The 21,560-nt window shown below is 45.5% G+C and overlaps 1 protein-coding gene, 1 long non-coding RNA gene and 1 other non-coding gene across 4 annotated transcripts; 1 reads left to right on the top strand and 2 right to left on the bottom strand.

Annotated features, from left to right (window-relative positions):
* Window positions 1–527: 527 nt before the first annotated feature.
* LOC148666565 (GTPase IMAP family member 9-like) lies at window positions 528–10,228 on the bottom strand. 2 transcript variants are annotated; one of them, XM_088632540.1, is made up of 5 exons: window positions 10,102–10,228; window positions 4,532–4,638; window positions 2,325–3,275; window positions 1,968–2,065; window positions 1,599–1,721 (listed from the first exon to the last, which is right to left on the bottom strand). In XM_088632540.1, exons 2-4 carry the CDS (start codon window positions 4,560–4,562, stop codon window positions 2,007–2,009), a joined length of 1,041 nt encoding a protein of 346 aa, XP_088488666.1. In that variant the 5' UTR covers window positions 4,563–4,638; window positions 10,102–10,228; the 3' UTR covers window positions 1,599–1,721; window positions 1,968–2,006. The 2 variants fall into 2 exon arrangements, with proteins under 2 accessions (XP_088488665.1, XP_088488666.1); XM_088632539.1 differs by lacking the exon at window positions 1,968–2,065 and having other exon boundaries at window positions 528–1,721; window positions 10,102–10,227.
* A 1,050-nt stretch (window positions 10,229–11,278) lies between these two features.
* LOC148666564 (uncharacterized) lies at window positions 11,279–13,221 on the top strand. Its single transcript, XR_015937061.1, has 3 exons — window positions 11,279–11,510; window positions 12,475–12,598; window positions 12,734–13,221. It is a non-coding gene; the product is annotated as an uncharacterized LOC148666564 (long non-coding RNA).
* A 2,188-nt stretch (window positions 13,222–15,409) lies between these two features.
* On the bottom strand, window positions 15,410–15,467 carry LOC148666563 (U7 small nuclear RNA). The gene has a single exon (XR_015938902.1). It is a non-coding gene; the product is annotated as a U7 small nuclear RNA (small nuclear RNA).
* Window positions 15,468–21,560: the final 6,093 nt, after the last annotated feature.

The raw sequence follows: 21,560 nt of genomic DNA, 5'->3' as shown, positions 1-21,560 counted from the left end.
ACTGCCCCTGACTCTGGAGTCCAGCCTCTCTGATGAGTCTCTGTTAGGCTTTACAGACTGCTATGGTTAACGGCACTGAGCTAGTCTGTATCACCTGATAGTGACAAGTAATAGGTTTATTCCATGCTGAAAAAAAGAAGAGAGAAAACACAACGTTTTGGTGCTCATACCTGAAGAAGGCTCCACAGCCGAAACGTTGTGTTTTCTCTCTTCTTTTTTTCAGCATGGAATAAACCTATTAACTGTTCCTTTGCAGTCTACGCATGCTGACGCAGCTACCCACCTGAATCACCTGATAGTACCCAGTGTAGAGTCTCACTTCCCCTGACTCTGGAGTCCAGCCTCTCTGATGAGTCTTTATCAGGCTTTACAAACTGCTGGGGTTAACAGCACTGAGCTGGTCTGTATCACCTGATAGTGCCCAGTGTAAAGTCTCACTGCCCCTGACTCTGGAGTCCAGCCTCTCTGATGAGTCTCTTAAGAATATTGGTCCATTAAACTGATGAGGTATAAAAACAGGAGAAAGATCCTTATACACAAATACTTTTTAATAAACAGTGAAACTCAATAATCTCAATAATTTCTTCCAATTACTGTATATATATATAAAATCTCAACATTTCAATGCAGCACATAAAGTAATACTATTGTACTGTCCCTTCTGTTGGTAATGTTCATCTTAAAATGTTCGTTTATAAAGCTGGGATTCACTTGACTAAAGTTAATAGAAAAACCTTCATCTGTAAATGTTTTCAAGGCACTTGGCAACACAACAATCACATCATTACACAATAATACTGGCAAAAGGAGCCTTCTTCAAGAGAAGTATTGAGCTAAGATACCGTCTCTGCCATGTTGGAGTCGCCACAGGAACAGGAAGTAGGATGAGGGAAGAGGGAGGGGCTTCAGATGGGAGGCTGCTGTGATTGGATACAAGCTGGGAGGGAGCAAAGCTGCTGTTATTGTTCTCTTTAAACAGAATTTATTTAATTTAGGTTAAATACATCAGTAACATAAATTCAGATGATTAGAGATTAGAGAATGTTTTAAGCAACACCTTCTCTCAATCATCTTCTGTGGCCTTTCTCTCATTGTGCTGCTTCTGCTTCTCATTCAAACTCCTGTATCTCTTTTATGTCTCTTCTGCTTCAGGGAACTGAAATAACAAACTACTGTACTGTATCTGTCTACAATTGAGTCTCTTTACTGTCTTTCTCAGCTCCTCAGACCTCCTGCAGCTCCTGTGCTCCTGTCCTGCTGGAGCAAACTGTGTTGTTGACACACTGACCTGCTGGAGCGTTTCTGCCTCCTCTCTGGCCTTTTCCTCATAGCGCTGCCCGAGCTCCTCCATCTCCCTCCTGTGTGTCTCCTCTCTCTCTCTCCTCTCCCTCTCCTGCTCCTCTCTCAGTTCCTCTATGTCTCTCCGCAGCCTCTCTCCCCTCTCTCTTTCCTCAGCTCCTCCTCCAGCGCTCTCCTCCTCCCCTCATCCCTCTCCTCCCTCAGCCTCTCCTCCAGCTCTGCTATCCACTCCTCCAGCGCTCTGATCTTCTCCTCTCGTGTCTGGATCTCCTCCTCCATCCTGCGGAGGTAGTTCTGCAGCCCCTCCTAGTGCTCTCCTCGTCCCTCTGTTTCCTCTCCTCTCTCTTCCTCACGATCTGCAGTTGTCTCTGTCTGATCTGGGACTCGACCTCCTGGTTCGACTGCAGGGTCTTCTTCACTCACTGCAACAGGAGGAGAGACAGGAGCTTCAGGGAGGTTAAACATGAGAGGAGATTAATATTAATTGATGGCCCTCTGTTCATTCAGACTTCAGCTCCTGTTCTGAGCTCTTCTGTCAGTGATACACTGAGAAGTTTCAGCTCTACTGGCATTTTAGACTCATTTTAGAGCTCAGATCAAACGTAGAAAAGTATCATTCACTCAACAGATAATAATTTGTTCAATTACAGTAAAGTGGACTAGGTCACCTCTTGTTAGAGTTTCCAATGATCTGCTGATGGGCTCTTTCATCCATTCCTGTCCTGCTGGACTTCAGAGCTGCCTTTGACACTGTTGATCAGACAGTCTTGAGGAACAGATCAGAGAGGTTGTTGGTGTGACTGAACTTTGCTGTGATGGATTAAATCTGATCTCAAAGATAGAAAACAGTTCAAGTACAGCACAGAAGACCAGTTTAAGTTGGTAGATATCAGTGTGTTAGTAATACAGTACAGAGTGGAGCACAGTATGATTTTAATTCCTTATAGGACACCAGATGGTTGAATCCCTGGATTTGATGACAAGTAAGATAAGTGACTCAGTAATACAGCATCAATCACACTCACTGGCAGGAGGAATCCACTCCAAACTGTTCTTCCTCTTGACAGGCAGTCTGGGCTCCTCTGTCTCTTTCTCCAGCTCCTCTTCCTTCATTGTTTTTCTCATCTTCTCCTTCAGCTCCTCTTCTCTCCTGCTCCACTCCTCCTCCAACCTCTGTCTGAACTCCTCTTCTCTCTCTCTCTCCCTTCTTTCATACTTCTGTCTCAGCTCCTCTGTCTCTCTCTGTCTCTCCTCCACCCTCTGTCTCAGCTCCTCTGTCTCTCTCTGTATCTCCTCTTCCCTCTGTCTCAGCTCCTCTGTCTCTCTCTGTCTCTCCTCCTTGCTCTGTTTCAAATAATCAAGTCTGATCCTCTCTTCAATCTCCTGATATGTCTCAGTAGTAAAGTGCCACCCATGGTTTCCTTCCACCATGTCCTCTATCTTCTCCAGCAGTTCTGTGACCTGAGTGCGGTCGCCCCTGTTCTTGTTGTTGAGAACATGATACCTGTTCCCACATTTCTCCACCAGCCACTGGAGCTCCTTCCCTCCTCTCTCAATGTGCTGCTCAATGGTTGTGTGTCTCAGTGTGTCCCCCCAGATAAACAGCACTATTGTGTGTCTCCAGGCTCTGTCAGTGAGGAGCTGCAAGTGTTCCTCCAATGTGTTCCTTTCTTCCTCTGTGAATGAGGAGTCTACAGGTATGGCCAGGACGAGAGCGTGGGGTCCTGGGAGGCACAGAGAGACACTGCGCACAACCTCCTTTTTGATAACTTCCTGTCTGACCTGCTGTGGATCCCAGTCTGGAGTGTCGACCACAGTGACCTGCCTCTTAGCTATTTCACCTTGACTTCTCACACAATGGTTCCTAGTCTGAAACTCCTCTCTGCCCAGGATGGTGTTTCCTGCTGAGCTCTTCCCAGACCGTCGTCCCCCCAGCAGCACGATCCTGATCTCTGAGAGACGCTGTGGTGCCTCCCCTGTCAGAGACAAAGATCACAGATTATTCTTCTTCAGAAACTGACCATTGATATTTCACAAATTCTTTTCATAGATCTCTTGTATACATTCAATTTCTGATAAGTTTAAATTAGTATTATTATTTGTATTACAGGTATTGTTTTACTTTTATCAGTTCTCTCTACAGAACATATTTCTTTTGTCATTAGATACTGGCATTTTATTAATTTCACTGTTGTTTCATGGGGTTTCATAAAATTTTGTAGAAAAACTAAATTGTTGAATATGAAAAGACCTCTTTGTCATAAAGAACAGTCCTGCTAGCACTAAGAGTCCACCTGTGATTCCTGTATTTATAGAACCTCTACACCTGCCAGTCTGAAGGAGTGCCCCACACTGATAGGCTGCAGGAACTGATTCTCTTTAGTCTGAAGGGAGTGTCCCACAATGACAGGCTGGAGGTACTGAGCCACACACATACAAAATATTCAAAATCCTCAGTGACGATTAGTGAACATTTAGATATTGATATTTCAGACATCCTCAGAACTAACATTGAAACACAAAGGACCACTAAGACTTAAAATCAAAAAGAGGTTTTGTGTTGTTGAAGCAGATACCCTGGCTTTTCTCCAGACACAGCTGGATGAGCTCCCCCAGTCAAGACATGAAGCTCTACTGTACACAGAGAGGGGTGGGTGTGGGGAACAAGCTGCCCAACCATGTTGTTGAAGCCGATAACCTGGCTTCTCTCTAGACACAGCTGGGTGAGCTCCTCCAGTCAGGACAGGAAAAACAGCTGCATGAGAACCTGGAATCACTACTAATTATGGACTAAATAAATTCCTCTGTTGTTCATCTGTACTTATTCCTCTCTGGTATTATCAACTGTACAATAAACACAGCCTCTGAGCAACAAACAGGAAACGATCATATAGCATGTCTGAGCATCATGAATACTAATGGTGTGAATCCAATACCATCAGCAAACAGACAGGTTTTACATCAATCATTTTTGCCTTAAATAAACACTTTATTGATATATTTAGTAAATTCCAAACAGCTTGGGTTTTACAGTACCGATCTCTGATCCCTGACAAGAGAAAGTGAAAGTAAATGAGCTCCTGTCTCTCTCCTAGTTCAGACCCTGTGTGTCTAACAGACAGAACAAACTCTCAGCAGACAGGAAGAAACTTCTCCAGCTGCTACTGTGCAGAGAAGAGACCCTCAGGGACTCTCTTACTGGCACTCACAGTTAGAACAAAAGAAAACTCACCAGGGCTGAGCGCTGAGCTCTCAGAAGCCATCTCTCTCTCTCCTTCTCTTCCTGCTGATGTGGGGTGGGGGTTTCCTGTCCTTGCTGTGACACAGATCTGGTGTCACCTAGTGGATTTATAAAGTTAATTATCAGCTGAACCGGTTCATCATTAAAACCAAAATAAATCACCAGAATATCCAGGTCAACTCTTACCAGCAGTCAGGACACTGGGGTCCACACCCCTACTCTCACACACAGTGTCCTGGATCTGTACTGACCAGCAGTCGGGACACTGGGGTCCACACCCCTACTCTCACACACAGGGGTGATATTTCTTAAAGTGAGAGTGTTGCTGGAAGAGGTGTTAGTGGGGCCAGCATGGGACACTCACCCTGCGGTCTGTATGGGTTCTAATGCCCCAGTTTAGTGACGGACACCAGACTGTAAAAAGGTGCCATAAAGAATTATTATTATCATCTTGTACTTCCTTTATTCTGAGGACAGACATGTCAATAAAGGGGAACTTTAATGCTATTCTTAAATTCCAGGGTTAGAAAGATTCAGCATTGATGGGTGCATTTCAAACACAATAAAAGTAAAATGGACACAGAAACATAAAAAACCCCAGTGTTCATCACAACACAGTGAAATTTCCAGGTCTGCACAGCGCCATGTTCTGTGATTCAGAACGAGGCAACAAACCTCCCAGTGAGGTGAAGCAGCCGTGTGACACTGTAAACAAGCTGGCTTGTAAAAATATCTCTTTTGATCCGATGGAAATAGTGCTCTCCTCTTCCTGATGGTTTTACTGACAAACTCTACTTACTCTGCATGCAGAGTTGAAACATTTCTGCAGGGAAATGTCTGCTGAAAAACCTGTAATTATTCACTTGTACATCAGTAATTATAGATACTAGTGAGCAGGAAGGGCCACATCACATCAGCATTCGAGGTAACTGGAATGGGAGTTTGTGACAACATGGTGAATGACAGTACTTCCACAAAGTCCAAGTTATTGTGCTTCATTTCAAAATATGTAGATTTTTTCTACATGATGCATGAATTTATTTTGTTACTGAGATTTAATGTCCGGCGATCTAGGCCTCAGAGAAGCAGTCAGGAGATGTGATGTAATGGCGCCCACTCTTGACCACAGGGTGCCACAACAAGTGATGGTCAGAAAGCAGAAGGTTTTTTATTGCAAGAAGAAACAAAACAAGCAGAAAATAACATACAATACAAACAAGGACACATATAACATCACCAGGGCTCCATAAAACAGGAGCATTTCACAAAAATATATTACGTTCACTTTTTCATTCAAGTTCCTACATGTAGAAAAAATCTGGAGAAACAGCCTTATGCCTGTTAAAAATTCTGTGTCAGCAGGCTGCACAGGAACAAGTAAAGGTTTGAAAGGACAAGACTAGAGACACAATGTTTCAGTTGTGACTCTTCAGTACAGTAGAAATACAGGTTCAGAACAGAGAAGTTCAGTTCAGTTTCTTGTCATCTGCACAAGTGCAATGAGATGCTTATTTGCATGTGTGCTCCTATACAAGACATCAAGGAAACACCAAAAGCACAGAACAGCAGCAACAACAAGTTAAATAACAACTAGAGAATAAAACACATCAGTATGAGCCAGTGGTGTGGGTGGAGTTCAGTGATCTGACAGCTTGAGGGAAGAAGCTGTCTGAGTCTAGACGTTCGTGCCTTTATGCTCCTATAACTTTCACCAGAGAGAAGGGAGGAGAACAGTGAGGAACCAGGATGACTGGTATCTTAAACGATACTCCCAGCCTTCCTGAGACAGCGACTTGTAAAGATGTCTGAAACAGAGGGGAGCTGTACTCCAGTGATGGACTGGGCTGACCTGATCATACCCTGTAACAAACTGCTGCCAAACCACACTGTAATCCCACACCTGAGCCACTCTCAACAGCACACCTGTAACATGTGGTAAGGACAGCTGAAGACAGTCCAAATTTCGTCAGCTGTCTGAGGAAGTAAAGGCACTGTTGTACCTTCTCAGTAGCTCCAGTTACATGCTGGGACCACGCTGGCATTGGAGGTACCTGGGAACTTGAACCTGCTAACCATCTCTACAGCACCCCCATTGATGTGAAGAGGGGTGTGGTCCCCACCCTGCTTTCTGAAATCAATGACCAGCTGTTTCATTTCGCTGACATTGATGGAGGTTATTGTCAGTGCACCACTCCCCCAGGTTCCTGACTCATCCCTGTAGGCTGTCTCCTTATTAGCAGTGATTTGGCCAGTGAATGTAGTGTCATCAGCATATTTGAAGATAGAATAGGACCTGTGTCTGCCCACACAATCATGGGTAAACAAGGAGAACAGCAGGGCGTTAAGCACACAGCCCTGAGGGACACCTATATTGATAGTCAGTTTGGAAGAAAGCTGTCCATCTAACCTCACAGTCTGTGGTCTGCTGGTCAGGAAACCCATAATCCAGTTGCACAGAGAGGTGCCGATGCCCAGGTCATTAAGCTTCCTGACCAGTCTGGAAGGAGCTACTGTGTTAAAGGCAGAGCTGTAATCAATGAATAGAATTCCGACGTATGTGTCTTTGTCAGCCAAGTGAACCAGGGCAGTGTGAAGATCCAGGAAAATAGCATCGTCAGTGGACCTGTTGCACCGTATGCAAACTGCAGGGGGTCTAAGCACTCAGGTACAAGTGTGTTAATGTGCCTCATGAGCAGCCTTTCAAATCACTTCATTATGGTGGATGTGAGTGCTACTGGCTTGTAATCATTAAAACAGGAGTATTTTTCTTTGGCACTGGAATAATGGTAGTTTTCTTAAAACACATGGGAATGGAAGATTGTAAAAGTGAAAGATTAAAAATATTCATAAACGCCGTGGCCAGCTGGTCCGCACAGGACTGCCAGCGTACAGCTTCTGCTTGTGAGCTGGCAGGAGAAGCACTGACAGATGATCTGACTGTCTGAAGAGTGGATGGGTGATGGAGCGGTAGGCATCTTTGATAGAGGTGTATCAGTGATCGAGAGTATCTGCACCCCTTCTTTCTCCTTTAACATAGAGCTGCAGGACAGTCCCAGCTCTATGTTACTGTGTGTATTGAGCTCGATATGAAACTGCCCAAGACCATCTCCTGCTCACTGTACACAGGACACCAGGTGAACATCTGTAAGCAACACTTATAATTTTTGTCACACACCACTCCTGTTTCACTTTCATTCTCAGAGTAGGGGAAGCACATTGTGCAGCACATCTCTCTGTGGTTTCTGTGGGCTATTTCTGCTGTACTGTGACCTGCAGACCTGTGTTCCTGCACGTCTCCACACCTCTCACAGCGTTTCTGAGAAAGGTTGTCGTTTCTCAGAACCATGAGTGTGTTTACTCTTCATAAGAACCTCTGTAGCTGCCATTTTGTTTGTCATGAGCGTGAAGCAGCGACATTAAGTGACTCTAACTTGGCGGCACCTTTCAAAATAAAAGTCAAACAAAACTGCCGCAGGAAATGAAATCCTGGATCAGGTAAAGTCTCATGTATAGCACAACAACACTTTGTACATCCTCAGAACTGGGTAGAATGTGATAAAGAGACCCACAGCTAACATGAAATTGCCGTTCTTTACTCATTTTTGGTGTTTTTATATCGCTTCCTCTTTGCACATTGACACAGCGTTGTGCTGTGCTAGATAGGAAAAAGTCTAATTCCTGACCAAACAAAAATATGTGCCTCTCCAAAAGTGGCTCAGATCTATTCTACAGACCCTCAGCTAATAGAAAATCACCATGGTTTTGCCAGATAAGTGTCTTAGCCGATGTTGCTGGGGTTTATAAACTACTTTCTGTTCCCAGACTGGGACTGTGCAGTGATGGACAGGGAGTGGTCTCACTCCTGTCCCGACCAAACTCAAATCTGTACTACATCTGTACTGTACAGTATCTAAATATCCACTGTACTACATATGTACTACATCTGTACTGTACTGTGTCTATATCTCCACTGTACTACATCTGTACTGTACCTGTATCTATATCTGTGTCTCTAATATAATATTTCTGTACAGAACTATATCTATATCTGTATTGTAATATCTGTCTCCTGTATGACATGTATCTGTACTGTATATCAGAGCTGGGAGACCAGTGTGTCTGTCCTGCAGGACAGTCCCAGTCTGTGTTACTGTGTGTACTGAGCTCAATACAGCCTGAATCTGCACTGACTGTCTCCTCTATCACATGTATCTGTACTGTATATAAGAGCTGGAAGACCACAGCAGTGTGTCTATCCTGAAGGACAGTCCCAGTGCTGTGTTACTGTGTGTATTGAGCTCTATTCAGCCTGAATCTGCACTGACTGTCTCCTGCATCACATGTATCTGTACTGTATATAAGAGCTGGGAGACCCCAGCAGTGTGTCCGTCCTGCAGGACAGTCCTAGCTCTGTGTCACTGTGTGTACTGAGTTCAATATGAAACTGCCCAAGACCATCTCCTGCTCACTGTACACAGGACACCAGTTAAACATCTGTAAGCAACACGTAACATTTTAAGAAAAGAAAGTTGTCACACACCACTCCTCACAGCGTTGTCATTTCTGAGAAAGGTTGTCGTTTCTTAGAACCATGAGTGTGTTTACTCTTCATAAGAACCTCTGTAGCTGCCATTTTGTTTGTCATTTTGTGCTCTTTTTCTAACAGCTGGTGGCTTTCTCAGTTATAAGCACACACAACTGAACAGGAGACACAGTGAGAGAGACAAGATCAAAGAGAGTCCTTCAGTAATATACATAAACAGGACAGGAGACAGAGTGAGAGAGAGGAGATCACAGAGGACCCCTCAGTAAAAAAACACACAAGAGGACAGGAGACACATTGAGAGAGATGAGATCATAGAGAATCCCTCAGTAATAAACACACACAACAGGACAGGAGACACAGTAAGAGAGTGGAGATCACAAAGATTCCCTCAGTAATAAACACACCCAGCTGGACAGGAGAGACAGTGAGAGAGAGGAGATCACAGAGAATCCCTCAACAATATACATAAACAACAGGACAAGAGACACAGTGAGAGAGCGGAGATCACAGAGAATCCCTCAGTAATAAAAACACACAAGAGGACAGGAGACACAGTGAGAACGGAGATCACAGAGATCACAGTGAATCACTCAGAAATTAGCACTCTAACAGGACAGGAGACACAGAGAATCCCTCAGTAATACAGTGCCTATAGAAAGTCTACACGCCCCTTGGACTTTTTCACATTTCACGAAGTTACAGCATGGAACTATTATAGATTTAACTGAGAATGTTTGGCACCCATCAACACAAAGTCCTCTATAATATCAAAGTGAAAATAATCCAGACTTTTTACTAAATTAATTAAAAACAAAAACAGAATATAACTGAATGCATAAGTATTCACCCCTGTGCATTGACACGCGGTGTGATCATGGTGTAACACAGCTCGCACTATGAACACGAAGATCATCGCAGCTGTCAAACCATTTCACGAAAAGGATTCGGGAAAACTCGAGCGGTTGTTTAAAGTAAAAACTCTCACGAAAAGATCACTTCTGAAATCCCTGCTCACCAGAATAATCACGGACACGTCGTCGGCAGACAATTTCCTCGCAAAGACAGAGGAGCGTGAAGCAGCGACATTAAGCGACTCTAACTTGGCGGCACCTTTCAAAATAAAAGTCTCCCAAACCTGCCTCAGGAAATGAAATCCTGGAAGTCACATTTATAGCACAACAACACTTGGTACATCCTCAGAACTGGGTGGAATGTGATAAAGAGACCCACAGCTAATAGAAATTTGCCGTTCTTTACTCATTTTTTGTTCTCTTGTAATCTTTGTGGTGTTTTTATATCGCTTCCTCTGTGCAAATTGACACAGCGCTGTGCAGTGCTGGATGGGAAAAAGTCTAATTCCTGACCAAACAGAACTTTGTTCCTCTCCAGAAGTGTCTCAGATCTATTCTACAGACCCTCAGCTAATAGAAAATCACCATGGTTTTGAAAGATATGTATCTTTGCTGATGTTGCTGTTTATAAGTTTATAAGGGTTTATAAGACCACTTCCTGTTCCCGGACTGAGAGTGGGAACAGATATAGTACAGTAGTATCTATGTAGTATAGTATATATCTATATGTCTACTGTAATATATATGTACTGTATCTCTACTGTAGCTGTATCTGTATCTATAGATATATTCCTTAGATCTATATTGTATTTATTGTATATACAGTACAATATACAAAAAGTACAGTATAGATATAATACTGTTCATATATTGTACAGGAGAGATACAGGAACAGTATATTACAATACAGATATAGATATAGTTCTGTACAGAAATATTATATTAGAGATACAGGTACAGTACAGATGTAGTACAGATACAGTACTTATGTAGTACAGTGGATATTTAGATACTGTACAGTACAGATGTAGTACAGATTTGAGTTTGGTCGGGACAGGAGTGAGACCACTCCCTGTCCATCACTGCACAGTCCCAGTCTGGGAACAGAAAGTAGTTTATAAACCCCAGCAACATCGGCTAAGACACTTATCTGGCAAAACCATGGTGATTTTCTATTAGCTGAGGGTCTGTAGAATAGATCTGAGCCACTTTTGGAGAGGCACATATTTTTGTTTGGTCAGGAATTAGACTTTTTCCTATCTAGCACAGCACAACGCTGTGTCAATGTGCAAAGAGGAAGCGATATAAAAACACCAAAAATGAGTAAAGAACGGCAATTTCATGTTAGCTGTGGGTCTCTTTATCACATTCTACCCAGTTCTGAGGATGTACAAAGTGTTGTTGTGCTATACATGAGACTTTACCTGATCCAGGATTTCATTTCCTGCGGCAGTTTTGTTTGACTTTTATTTTGAAAGGTGCCGCCAAGTTAGAGTCACTTAATGTCGCTGCTTCACGCTCCTCTGTCTTTGCGGGGAAATTGTCTGTCGACGACGTGTCCGTGATTATTCTGGTGAGCTGGGATTTCATTTTTTACTGAGGGATTCTCTGTGATCTATTCTCTCTCACTGTGTCTCCTGTTCGTTCGGTTGTGTGTGCTTATAACTGAGAAAGCCACCAGCACGAAATGACAAACAAAATGGCAGCTACAGAGGTTCTTATGAAGAGTAAACACACTCATGGTTCTGAGAAACGACAGCTGTGAGAGGTGTGGAGACGTGCAGGAACACAGGTCTGCAGGTCACAGTACAGCAGAAATAGCCCACAGAAACCACAGAGAGATGTGCTGCACAATGTGCTTCCCCTACTCTGAGAATGAAAGTGAAACAGGAGTGGTGTGTAACAAAAATTATAAGTGTTGCTTACAGATGTTCACCTGGTGTCCTGTGTACAGTGAGCAGGAGATGGTCTTGGGCAGTTTCATATCGAGCTCAATACACACAGTAACATAGAGCTGGGACTGTCCTGCAGAACAGACACACTGCTTGGGTCTCTCAGCTCTTATATACAGTACAGATACATGTAATACAGGAGACAGTCAGTGCAGATTCAGGCTGTATTGAGCTCAATACACACAGTAACACAGAGCTGGGAGTGTCCTGCAGGACAGACACACTACTGGGGTCTCCCAGCTCTTATACAGTATACAGTACAGATACATGTGATGCAGGACAGACTCAGTGTATTATATGCCAACATTAACAGCTGTGAAACAGTTACCCTGATGCTGTATCTGTTGTTGCGGGAGACTTTAATCAGGTCAACCTGTGGAAGGTTCTTCTGAAATCTTACCAGCATGTCTCCTGCCCAGCAAGGGGTGCAGATACTCTCGATCACTGATACACCTCTATCAAAGATGCCTACCGCTCCATCACCCACCCACTCTTCAGACAGTCAGATCATCTAAGGTGCTTCCTTACCACCCTAACACACTTCCTATCCCCAGGACCATTAACCACAACTTTTCCATCCTACAGGATGATCCCTCCATTGGGGCCCTCTTTTCTGATCGCCCTATCATCTCATATCGCCGACCACCTAATCTGCGTCACCTCCTTGTTCACAGCTCCCTTGACTGCCCTCAACAACCATCCACACCAGGTACTTTCCCTTGCAACAGAGCTCACTGCATCACCTGCAAGTACACATCCACCACCACACTCATTCAGGACACTTCCGCATCACCCAGACAGCAGCTTGTACCTCCAGCAACCTTATTTACTGTATCTCTTGCAGTAAATGCCCAGCCATCTACATTGGAGAAACAGGAAGGAGACTCGGAGACCGCTTCAGAGAACACGTCAGGGCTGTGAAGATTAAAGATCTCTCCAAGCCCATTGTTTCTCATTTCACCTCTGACGGCCACGACCACTCTAATCTCTCCGTCTGTGTTCTCAAAGACGGTTTTCTGAACTCATACATCAGAAAGACCACCGAAACTAAAATTATTCTGCAGCTAGGATCACACATTCTCCCTTCTCTTAACGACAGACTACTGTTCTTTTAAATTTTCTCCATTCATTGGAAGTTTCATTTCACACCTCTCTGCACCCATTCTGACTTCACACCTCTTGATTGGCCTCTCTTTCTGTCCCCTCTCACTCCTCCTCCCTCCCAACCTTTGTTCTCCCGCTACTTTACCTTTGCCTACTGCCCTGTCTCTCTCACACCTGAAGAAGGCTCCACGGCCGAAACTTTGTGTTCTCTTTCTTCTTTTTTTCAGCATGGAATAAACCTATAACTTGTTCCTATTTTAATCAAAATAATATTAAGACCTGTATGTATTCAAATAGTATTATCATTATTTATACTTACGCATCAAAAGACGATTGCTGAGAAAAACATGACAGTATTTAACCTAAATGGCAAACAACAAATATCAGCAATGCATTGTGGTATATAATCAGAAAAGATGCTGTGTTAGATATGTTTTCAATTTCAATTATATATGCATTTATTAATGTTGTCAATATTATTACGGTTGCAATTTAACCATGGTGAGAATCCCTGCCTGTCATACAGGAGAGTGGGGTTTGATTCCCGACAGGGAGCTAAGGAGCTTTTTCTATGACCTGTTTACAATTTAAACTGTAGTGTGAGACACCTTTCTTCTACAGAAATCTATTTTTTTAAAGGAGATGAATTAGTTATAACAACACAAAACATCAAAGTGAAGTTGCTTTTCAGCAACTCCTTGGCTACATGGGAATTTTGTTTTTTTGACAGCAGGGTCATTTGCAAAATTAAACAAGGAATTGATTCACTCCTGTGGAATACTGTATAAAATGGAAGACAGGTTTGATATGGAAACAACTACACACATTTTAGTTTTTTTTCCAATTGTACTCCCATCAAAGTGACATAAGAAAAGTCATTGTCAGAAGTGGGATATGAAAACAAGCCACCAGGGGAGACGGATGTAATAACGTCACCAGAAATATATTGAAAACAAATGGGCTGTCACTAAGGAAATTCATAGAGAAATACAGGTCCCACCATAAAACACCATAAGGAGTGCAAAACATGTTAAGTTATTTCTGTACTTCATCAGTGTCGGTAAAAGAGGGACTCAAGGACACAAAGACTCTAGTTTGGGATTCAGGCTGAGAAAGGGAAGTGTGACTTTGGACACAGGGCATTGCAGAGAGGAACAAATGGCGCAACGAAACAAAATGCCAAAACCCCAGATTGAACCAGGGACCTTTAGAGCATCAGTCTAAGGCTTTCTCAGCTGAGCTATTTCAACCTCTGTGTACGATCCAACCTCTGCTGTCTGCAGTAGCCTCCCAAAGTTCCAGCATGAGTGCACGAAGAGGAGTGGTCGAGTGTTACTGCAACGTCATTCAGAAGGGTAGTGATCCAGCTCAGCTCTCTGAGGTTTGGTAGATACATCTTCTTCATGAGTAATGTAGGATTAATGTCTTCAGGCTGGAGGAAGGGCTTGCATTTCAGCAGTAGTAACTGACTGAGTAGTGACTTCTAGGACCTGGTCTTATCAGGTTGCTTTGCCACGTTTGTCAGTTCTGCTGAAAAGACCTGTCTCTAGGAAATTTAGGAAGCAGAAGAATGACTATCTGAAAAGTGACATTATCTGCTGGCTGTTTGATGTGATCATGAATGACACAGGAAATTCAAATTCTTGCAATAAGACAAACAAGATCCATAAAACACTGGCGGGAGTGCAAAATGTGAGAAGATAAAAAGACACCTGTTTCTGCCCAATTTCAAACAGGGGATCTTGCGCATGTGTGATTAACGTGATAATCACAATATTACAGAAATGACAGCAGCATTGAACATGGCGAGACGTAAAGATTGTTAATTCCCTTCAAATACTCACAGTGTGTTTATTCTGCTGTATTAATTTACTGTGCTCATCCGGCAGTAAAAAACCTGTTATCTACACACTGCTCCCAGAGCTGGATAGGTGACTCCACATTCTACAGCTCTCTAGCAAAAGAGGAAGTCAGACTACAGAAATGGAGAAAATCTCCTCTTCAGAATGTGGAAATATATTCCTGAGAGAAGTCCTTTCTCGAAGTTCAACACTCTCTGCAAGTCACCCATTCCCACCTTGCGCAGGGTAGTGGTTATCACATTCTCTTAACACACCAAAGGGTTTCAGTTTGAAAGCGGGCGAAAACAAGTGATCACTTTTCGCACATTTGTCACTGCTGACGTTGCTTTATGGGTCTATTTTCTATACTGTGCTGATCAATTGGAAACCAAAAGGCAAAAAAGACACGTTCCCTCACCTAAGGTTGAATATTAGGAATCAAAACTGCTCGAGTGTATGGAAGCACACAGCTTTATCAAGATTTCCAAGTGCAAGATCTTTTTATTAATAGAAGACCCTATTTATGTTGTATGAGAAATATTAATATTAATACAGAATCTTTTTTCACCAAATAAATGGGCTTCCTGACTTCAGAAAGCCTTCTAGACAAATACTAAAAGAGCAAAAATTCCATTTGGTAAATGAAATGAAAACACATACCCTACCAAACCTCGAGTACAGGCCATTCAGGGTGATAATACAAAACCATTTATAATTCAACAAATAAAACCTGTCAACTGGTAATCACCACTTATCATAAAAAAATAAGTAGCAATACACAGTAGGTGACTCTTGGGTGCAAGTTAAATCCATGCAAGAAGGGGTTTAGTGTTATATTTCCAAATCAGATATGCAAATGAGAGATCTGGCCCAGTCAATCTCAAAGCTCCCTTGGTCTGGAATGGAGCTGCTCCCCTCTTCTAGTTATTCACACTGGAGTTAGGTTACATATTAGCACATTTCATCTAACAGTTGCTCCAGAAACAAAAAACGTAAAGAAATGACCTGGAATGTGACCACACCTATTAGAATGTAGTTCAACAGATAACTTGAAAACCTTGTCATAAGATTTTTTTTGTTCTACAAAATATACTTTATTCCGCAAAAAAAAAACATCTCAAAAGGAACATCTCACACATATTAACACTCCATGTAATAAAAAACAACGACGTAACGGAGATTGATTGTCCGTTATCAATCTTTGCAAGTGGGGGCGAATTTGAGCATTTAACAGAGTTCCTCCAAACCTCCAAACGAGTTTCATGGGGAAATGTGGGACATCTCGACCCCCTTCCTCGACCGGCTGACACATCCGTGATGTACTCGTACTTGCCGCCCCAGACGAAGCCGAAGATCATCCCTTGCAGCGCTCGTCTGAGTCTGGCCGGCAGCGGGTACACCACCGCCAGGTAAACCAAAGCCAGCAGGATGTCTGCTTTCAACACCATCACTTTCCCTGTGTAGGACAGCGACCGCGTTTTCCACAGACCCAGCTTCGCGTTCACCTTGGCGATCCTCTTGGTTTAGTTGTTGGTCTCGTTGTCCTGGCTCTGGAAGGAAACCCCCAGTATTTTGAGGGGCTCTGTGCAGAGCTCGAGACCCTCCGGCGCCGTCGTCCTGTGCTTCCAGGGCCCGAAGAACTTCAGTTTGCTCTTTCGGCGGTTGAGTTTCGACCCCGAGGCTCTGGAGTTTTGCTCCATGACCTGCAGGGCCCTTCTCAACCCCCTGTCTGACCTCAGGAACAGCTTCGTGTCGTCGGCGTACTGGGAGATCTTCAGGGTTTCCCCCGCGCCTCCCGGTATCTCCAGGGTCCCGTCTCACCGTCTCTGCTAAGGGCTCTGGCACCTTGCCTTTCTCCATGGACAAGAGCGCCGCCTTTAGCTCCTCGGCCGCGATCGGACCCTCCAAGTCCTCCCTCACCTCCTCCGGTACTCGTGCCTTCGCCTGCCTCCACCTCCGTCTGCTTTTCTGAAAAGAGCTCCGTGTAGAAAGCGGTGGCCGCTTCTACCTTGTCGCTCTCGTCCAGCACTTCCTCTCCATCTCCCCGTCTCAGGCCGTGGATCACCCTCTTTTTCTGGGCTCCTCGGACCTGATTGAGTTTGCGGAGCCTCTCCTTCAGGTCCCGTGCCCGGGCTGAATTGAAGGCTCCTCCCCCGTTAGCCGAGCTGTACTCCTCCTCTAGTTGTCTCTGGAGTCGTGCAGCTTCCTTCCTCTCCCTGGCCGCCTTCCATCTGCAGTACGTCTGTGCCAGGGTTCGGGTCCTGTCTTTCACCGACTCCCACCATTCCACCATGGAGCTGTAGCCGTCTCTCAGATCAACCCAGCTCGCGTAGTCTTTACGAAACAGTGCCTTGAAGTCGTCTTTCTCCAGTATCTCCTGGTTCAGCTCCAGTACCCACGACTGAATGCTGGCAGGTTGGTGTTAGCCACCACCGTCAAGCGCTCGTGGTTGGAATACCACTCCGGGGACACCGTCGCCAACTCCAGGGAGCAGGTTGTGTGCAGAAAGATGTAGTCCAGGTGGCTGCACACTCCCCGGGAGTTTTTCCATGTCGTTCCGGTGTCGTTAGGGCGGCACCGTCTGAAACTGTCTACCAGGGAGAACTTCTTGAGTAGCGACTCCAGCTCTGCCGAGCTAGCGTCGCTCCCCTTCTCCCGGTCAACATTGAAGTCCCCGCCAAGCACCACCTGTCTGTTGGTGGTGCAGCAGCTGGCCAGGTCAGCAAACACTTCCTTCAGGATAGAGGGTTCTGTTGGAGCATAGACATTAATTGCTCTCAACTTCTGCCCCCTCCGGTCGATGTCTGCGACCAGGATCCGGCCCTGCACCACCAAGAAGGAAACCAGTGTCATCTCTGGGTTTCCGAGGAGGATTCCCACTCCGGAAGAGTGGACCCCTCCTACGCTCCAGCATGATTCTCCCTTCGTCCATTCCCTGGTGAATGTCAGCTTGTCGCTTTCATCCTTCAGGTGGACCTCCTGTAAGAAACAAACTGAGAAAGACTTTGAGGCCAGATCATGAAAGACTCCTCGTCTTTTCAACGGGTCTATCAGCCCTCTCACGTTAGTTGTTAGAAAGGTAAGTTTCACAATCATGATTAAACAAGTGAAAGTTGAACCTCCTCTCTTTGTGCTTACAGTGGAAAACTTGGGAGTCTACATCTGGGCACTGTTTAGCCTAGATGTAACTCCTCTTGTTCGGGTCCTGGGGGGAATATGCTGGGCTCCCTCCAGGTCTCGCTGGGGACTGAAAGGTAAACATGCTGGACAGGTCCAGTCCTACCATCAGTCCCGGCTCCAGGGCGGCTTCAAAGTAATCCTCGTCTTCCTTGAGGGTACTCTCCACCACCGTTTCGGGAAGGCTTTTTTCTTCCCTTTCTCCAGGAGTTTCGGGGACCTCTAGTTGCTCCTGGGCCTTGGGGGAGGGGGGCTCCACTTCCTGGGCTGCCTCTTCGTGTTGTTCATGGGCCTTGGGGGAGGGGGTTCCGACTTCCTGGGCTGCCTCTTCCTGTTGTCCCTGGGCCTCGGGGGAGGGGGTTACCTCTTCCTGGGCTGCCTCCTCCTGTTGTCCGTGGGACTCGGGGGAGGGGGGTTCTGTTTCCTGGGCTGTCACTTCCTGTCGTCTTTGGGCCTCAGGGGGGAGGGTTTCCATTTCCTGGGCTGCCTCCTCCGGTTGTTCCTGGGCCTCGGGGGAAGAAAGTTCCGTTTCCTCTAGGATGAGGAAACGGTTCTCCCTTACCACTCTTTTCTTTTGTCCTTCCGAAGGTGGATCCGCCCTGCATCTCTTCTCCCGCTTTCTCTTTCCCTTCTTGCTGGGAGTTATTAGGGCCCTTTCTCTGGTCAGCCATTTTGTCTGTCGTCCTGGCAGGCATCTTGTGGCACTGGTGCGGCTGGGGGTGTGGCCTCGGCAGTTTCGGTTCTCTGCGGGGGAGGTGCGGGTTCTTTGTTCTCACCTCTCTCCCTTTGTCTTGAGACCGGTTTCTGCCGGCCGGCTTCCACCACCTGCGCAAACGAAGGTTTGCTTACCTTGCATTGGTGAAGGGGGTGCTTACCTTTTTCTCTGATCATTTTCGTTGCCTTTTCATATGAGGCGTCCGTGGCCATGTAGGCCTCCATGTATCTCTCTGCCTTGTTGTCTTGCAGGCAGTAGAGATCTCCGGCCACCAACTGCAGGATCCCTTTCAGGAAGGTAATGAAAAAGGATTTCGCAGTTGTCATCATCTCTGTTTTCTTGGTCCAGTGGAACCGGATCAGTGTCTTCTTGTCTGCCATCTGGAAAGGAGAAAAAAGAAAAAAGGAAAGAAAGAGAGAGAGCAAGGTCCTGTGGAGAGGAGGGTTTAGCTGCTAAAGGAGCAGCAAGGGAGCCCTGGCCTTTGTCCTTGTGTGCAAAGCCCAGCTAGGTGCAGGCGCAGGAGGAGAGAGAGAGAGGGAGCGGATAGTCCTTCCGAGTCGCAAGGAAGAAAGTAAGAACTGCGGGCAGGCCACGAGTACCTACTCCCCGCCTAGAGGCCAAGAAGGCAGAGAGAGAGGGAGCGGATAGCGCTTCCAAGTGTCGAGGAAGAAAGCAAGCACTGCGGGCAGGCCACGAGTACCTACTCCCAGCCAAGAGACCAAGGAGGCGGAGCAAGAGAAAGGGGGAGGGGAGAGGATAGAGGAGAGAGAGAGAACGTTGCTGCCGGATCCCACCCAGCTCAGCTGCTCCTTGGCCTTAACCCCCTAGGCTCAACCTAGGGCGATACCAGCTCAAGCATTCTTCAGGATCTTCGATCGCCTTCTAGAACTTTGGAAAGACAGGAACTGCGGGCATGCCACTTGAATTTGATCTTAGCCAAAAGGCCGATAAAATTGGATTCCAGCTCACTGGCCCTGCAAAACTTAGTTCAAGACTTTAAACTCTCAGACACATATAGATGTATATATCCCACAACAGCAGGATATACATGGTCAGGGAGGAATAGCAGCTCCAGAATTGACTATTGCTTTGTCTCAGCGAGAGTGAAAGTTGTTGGGGTCACTCTTCAGCCTGTCTTCTTCTCAGATCATCAGGCTTTAGGGTGTAGAGTGGAACTCCAGGGCGGGACTGTCTTTGGCCCAGGCCTCTGGAAACTCAACACAAAGCTGCTAGAGAACGACGGGGTAGTATCCCGCTACAAGGAGAAACTATCACAGTGGCTGTCCTTGCAGTGTCTGTATGGGTCAGTAGAAGAGTGGTGGGAGGAGGTGAAGGTGAGGACAAGGGCTTCTTTCATGGCTGAGGGAAGGAAGGCTGCCAGACGGAGAGGAGTGTTAGCCAGGAAACAGAGGCAGCTGCAGCGTCTCTACATGATGCTGCACAGTGGCTTCAATGTGCTCGAGGATATCACCCTTTTAAAAAAGGACATCCGGAGCATAGCGGAAGAAAGTAGTCGAGGAGTGCTGTTAAGAAGCTGAGTGCAGTTCTTGGAAGAAAATGAGAAGTGTACTCGCTTCTTTTTCAGGAAAGTGGTAGGCTCCAAGTCTGTCATGGAAAGTGTAGTTGATGAGGAGGGAAGAGAGAGAACAGAGCCGAGTGCTATCCTCTCCTGCATCGAGGCCTTCTACTTAAGACTGTACAGAGGTAAAGGATGAAGAAATTCATTTTTTTACCTCAAAGCTAGAAAACGTTTTGAGTGAAGAAGACAGGGAAGTACTTGAGAGGGATTTGACAGTAGAAGAGCTGAGACAGGCTATGGAGAGCTTACAGAAGGGGAAAACTCCGGGTGCTGACGGGCTCCCTAAGGAATTTTATTGCACCTTTTGGGATCTGCTTCAGGATCCGCTAAAGCTCCTTTACAAGGAAAGCTATAAGACAGAATTGCTGCCTGACTCCTTAAGAGAAGGCACTATCTCTCTCTTGTTTAAGAAAGGAGCAAAGAATGACATAAAGAACTGGAGACCCCTTTAGCCTGTTAGGCGTGGACACTAAGATCCTGTCCAAAGCCCTTTTCCTGTACCTACAAAATGTAGTGACCTCACTGGTAGGGAAAGAACAGACTTGTGGGATAGCAGGACGCCTGATGAGCGACAACCTGGCCTTGTTGAGGGATGTCTGTCTGTACTCAGAGGACCGCTCCCTCCCTCTGTGCATTTTAGGTGTAGACCTAGAAAAGGCCTTTGACCGACTAAACCGGCAGTACTTAACATCAGTACTTGAGCACAGGATGTTTGGCCCCATCATGAGAAAGTGGATTAACCTGCTGTACACAGGTAGCAACAGCAGAGTAATGGTTAATGGCAATAGATCATGCCCCTTTGAAGTCTGTTCAGGGGTGAGGCAGGGCTGCCCATTATCCCCCTTGTTATTCGTTTTGGCTATGGAGCCCTTAGCCTGTGCCTTGCGCCAGGATCAGGCCATTAATGGGATACCAGTGCCTGGAAGTGGGGGGGGAGAGGTAAAGACATCTCTATAAATGGATGACGTCACCCTGCTCCTCTCTGACAATGTCTCAATTAGCAGAGCTCTGCAGTGCTGTGATCGTTTCTCTTTGGCTTCCTCTGCAAAAATTAACAAATCTAAGAGTGAGATTTTTTATCAGAACTGGAGGGAGCCAAAAGAAGGACATGATCTCAGGCTGCAAGAGAAGAGAATTAAGGTCCTGGGGGTGTATTTTGGAGAAGAGATGGGAACAGTAAATTGGCAGATCAAATTGCCAATCTTAAACAAAAAACTGATGCAATGGAAGGACCGAAACCTCACCATGACAGGGA

This window comes from Lepisosteus platostomus, chromosome 5, assembly GCF_059453375.1.
Source record: "Lepisosteus platostomus isolate fLepPlt1 chromosome 5, fLepPlt1.hap1, whole genome shotgun sequence".
Taxonomy (NCBI): Eukaryota; Metazoa; Chordata; class Actinopteri; order Semionotiformes; family Lepisosteidae; genus Lepisosteus; species Lepisosteus platostomus.
Note: the sequence above shows the minus strand (reverse complement) of the source record. Positions and strands in the feature narration are given on the sequence as shown.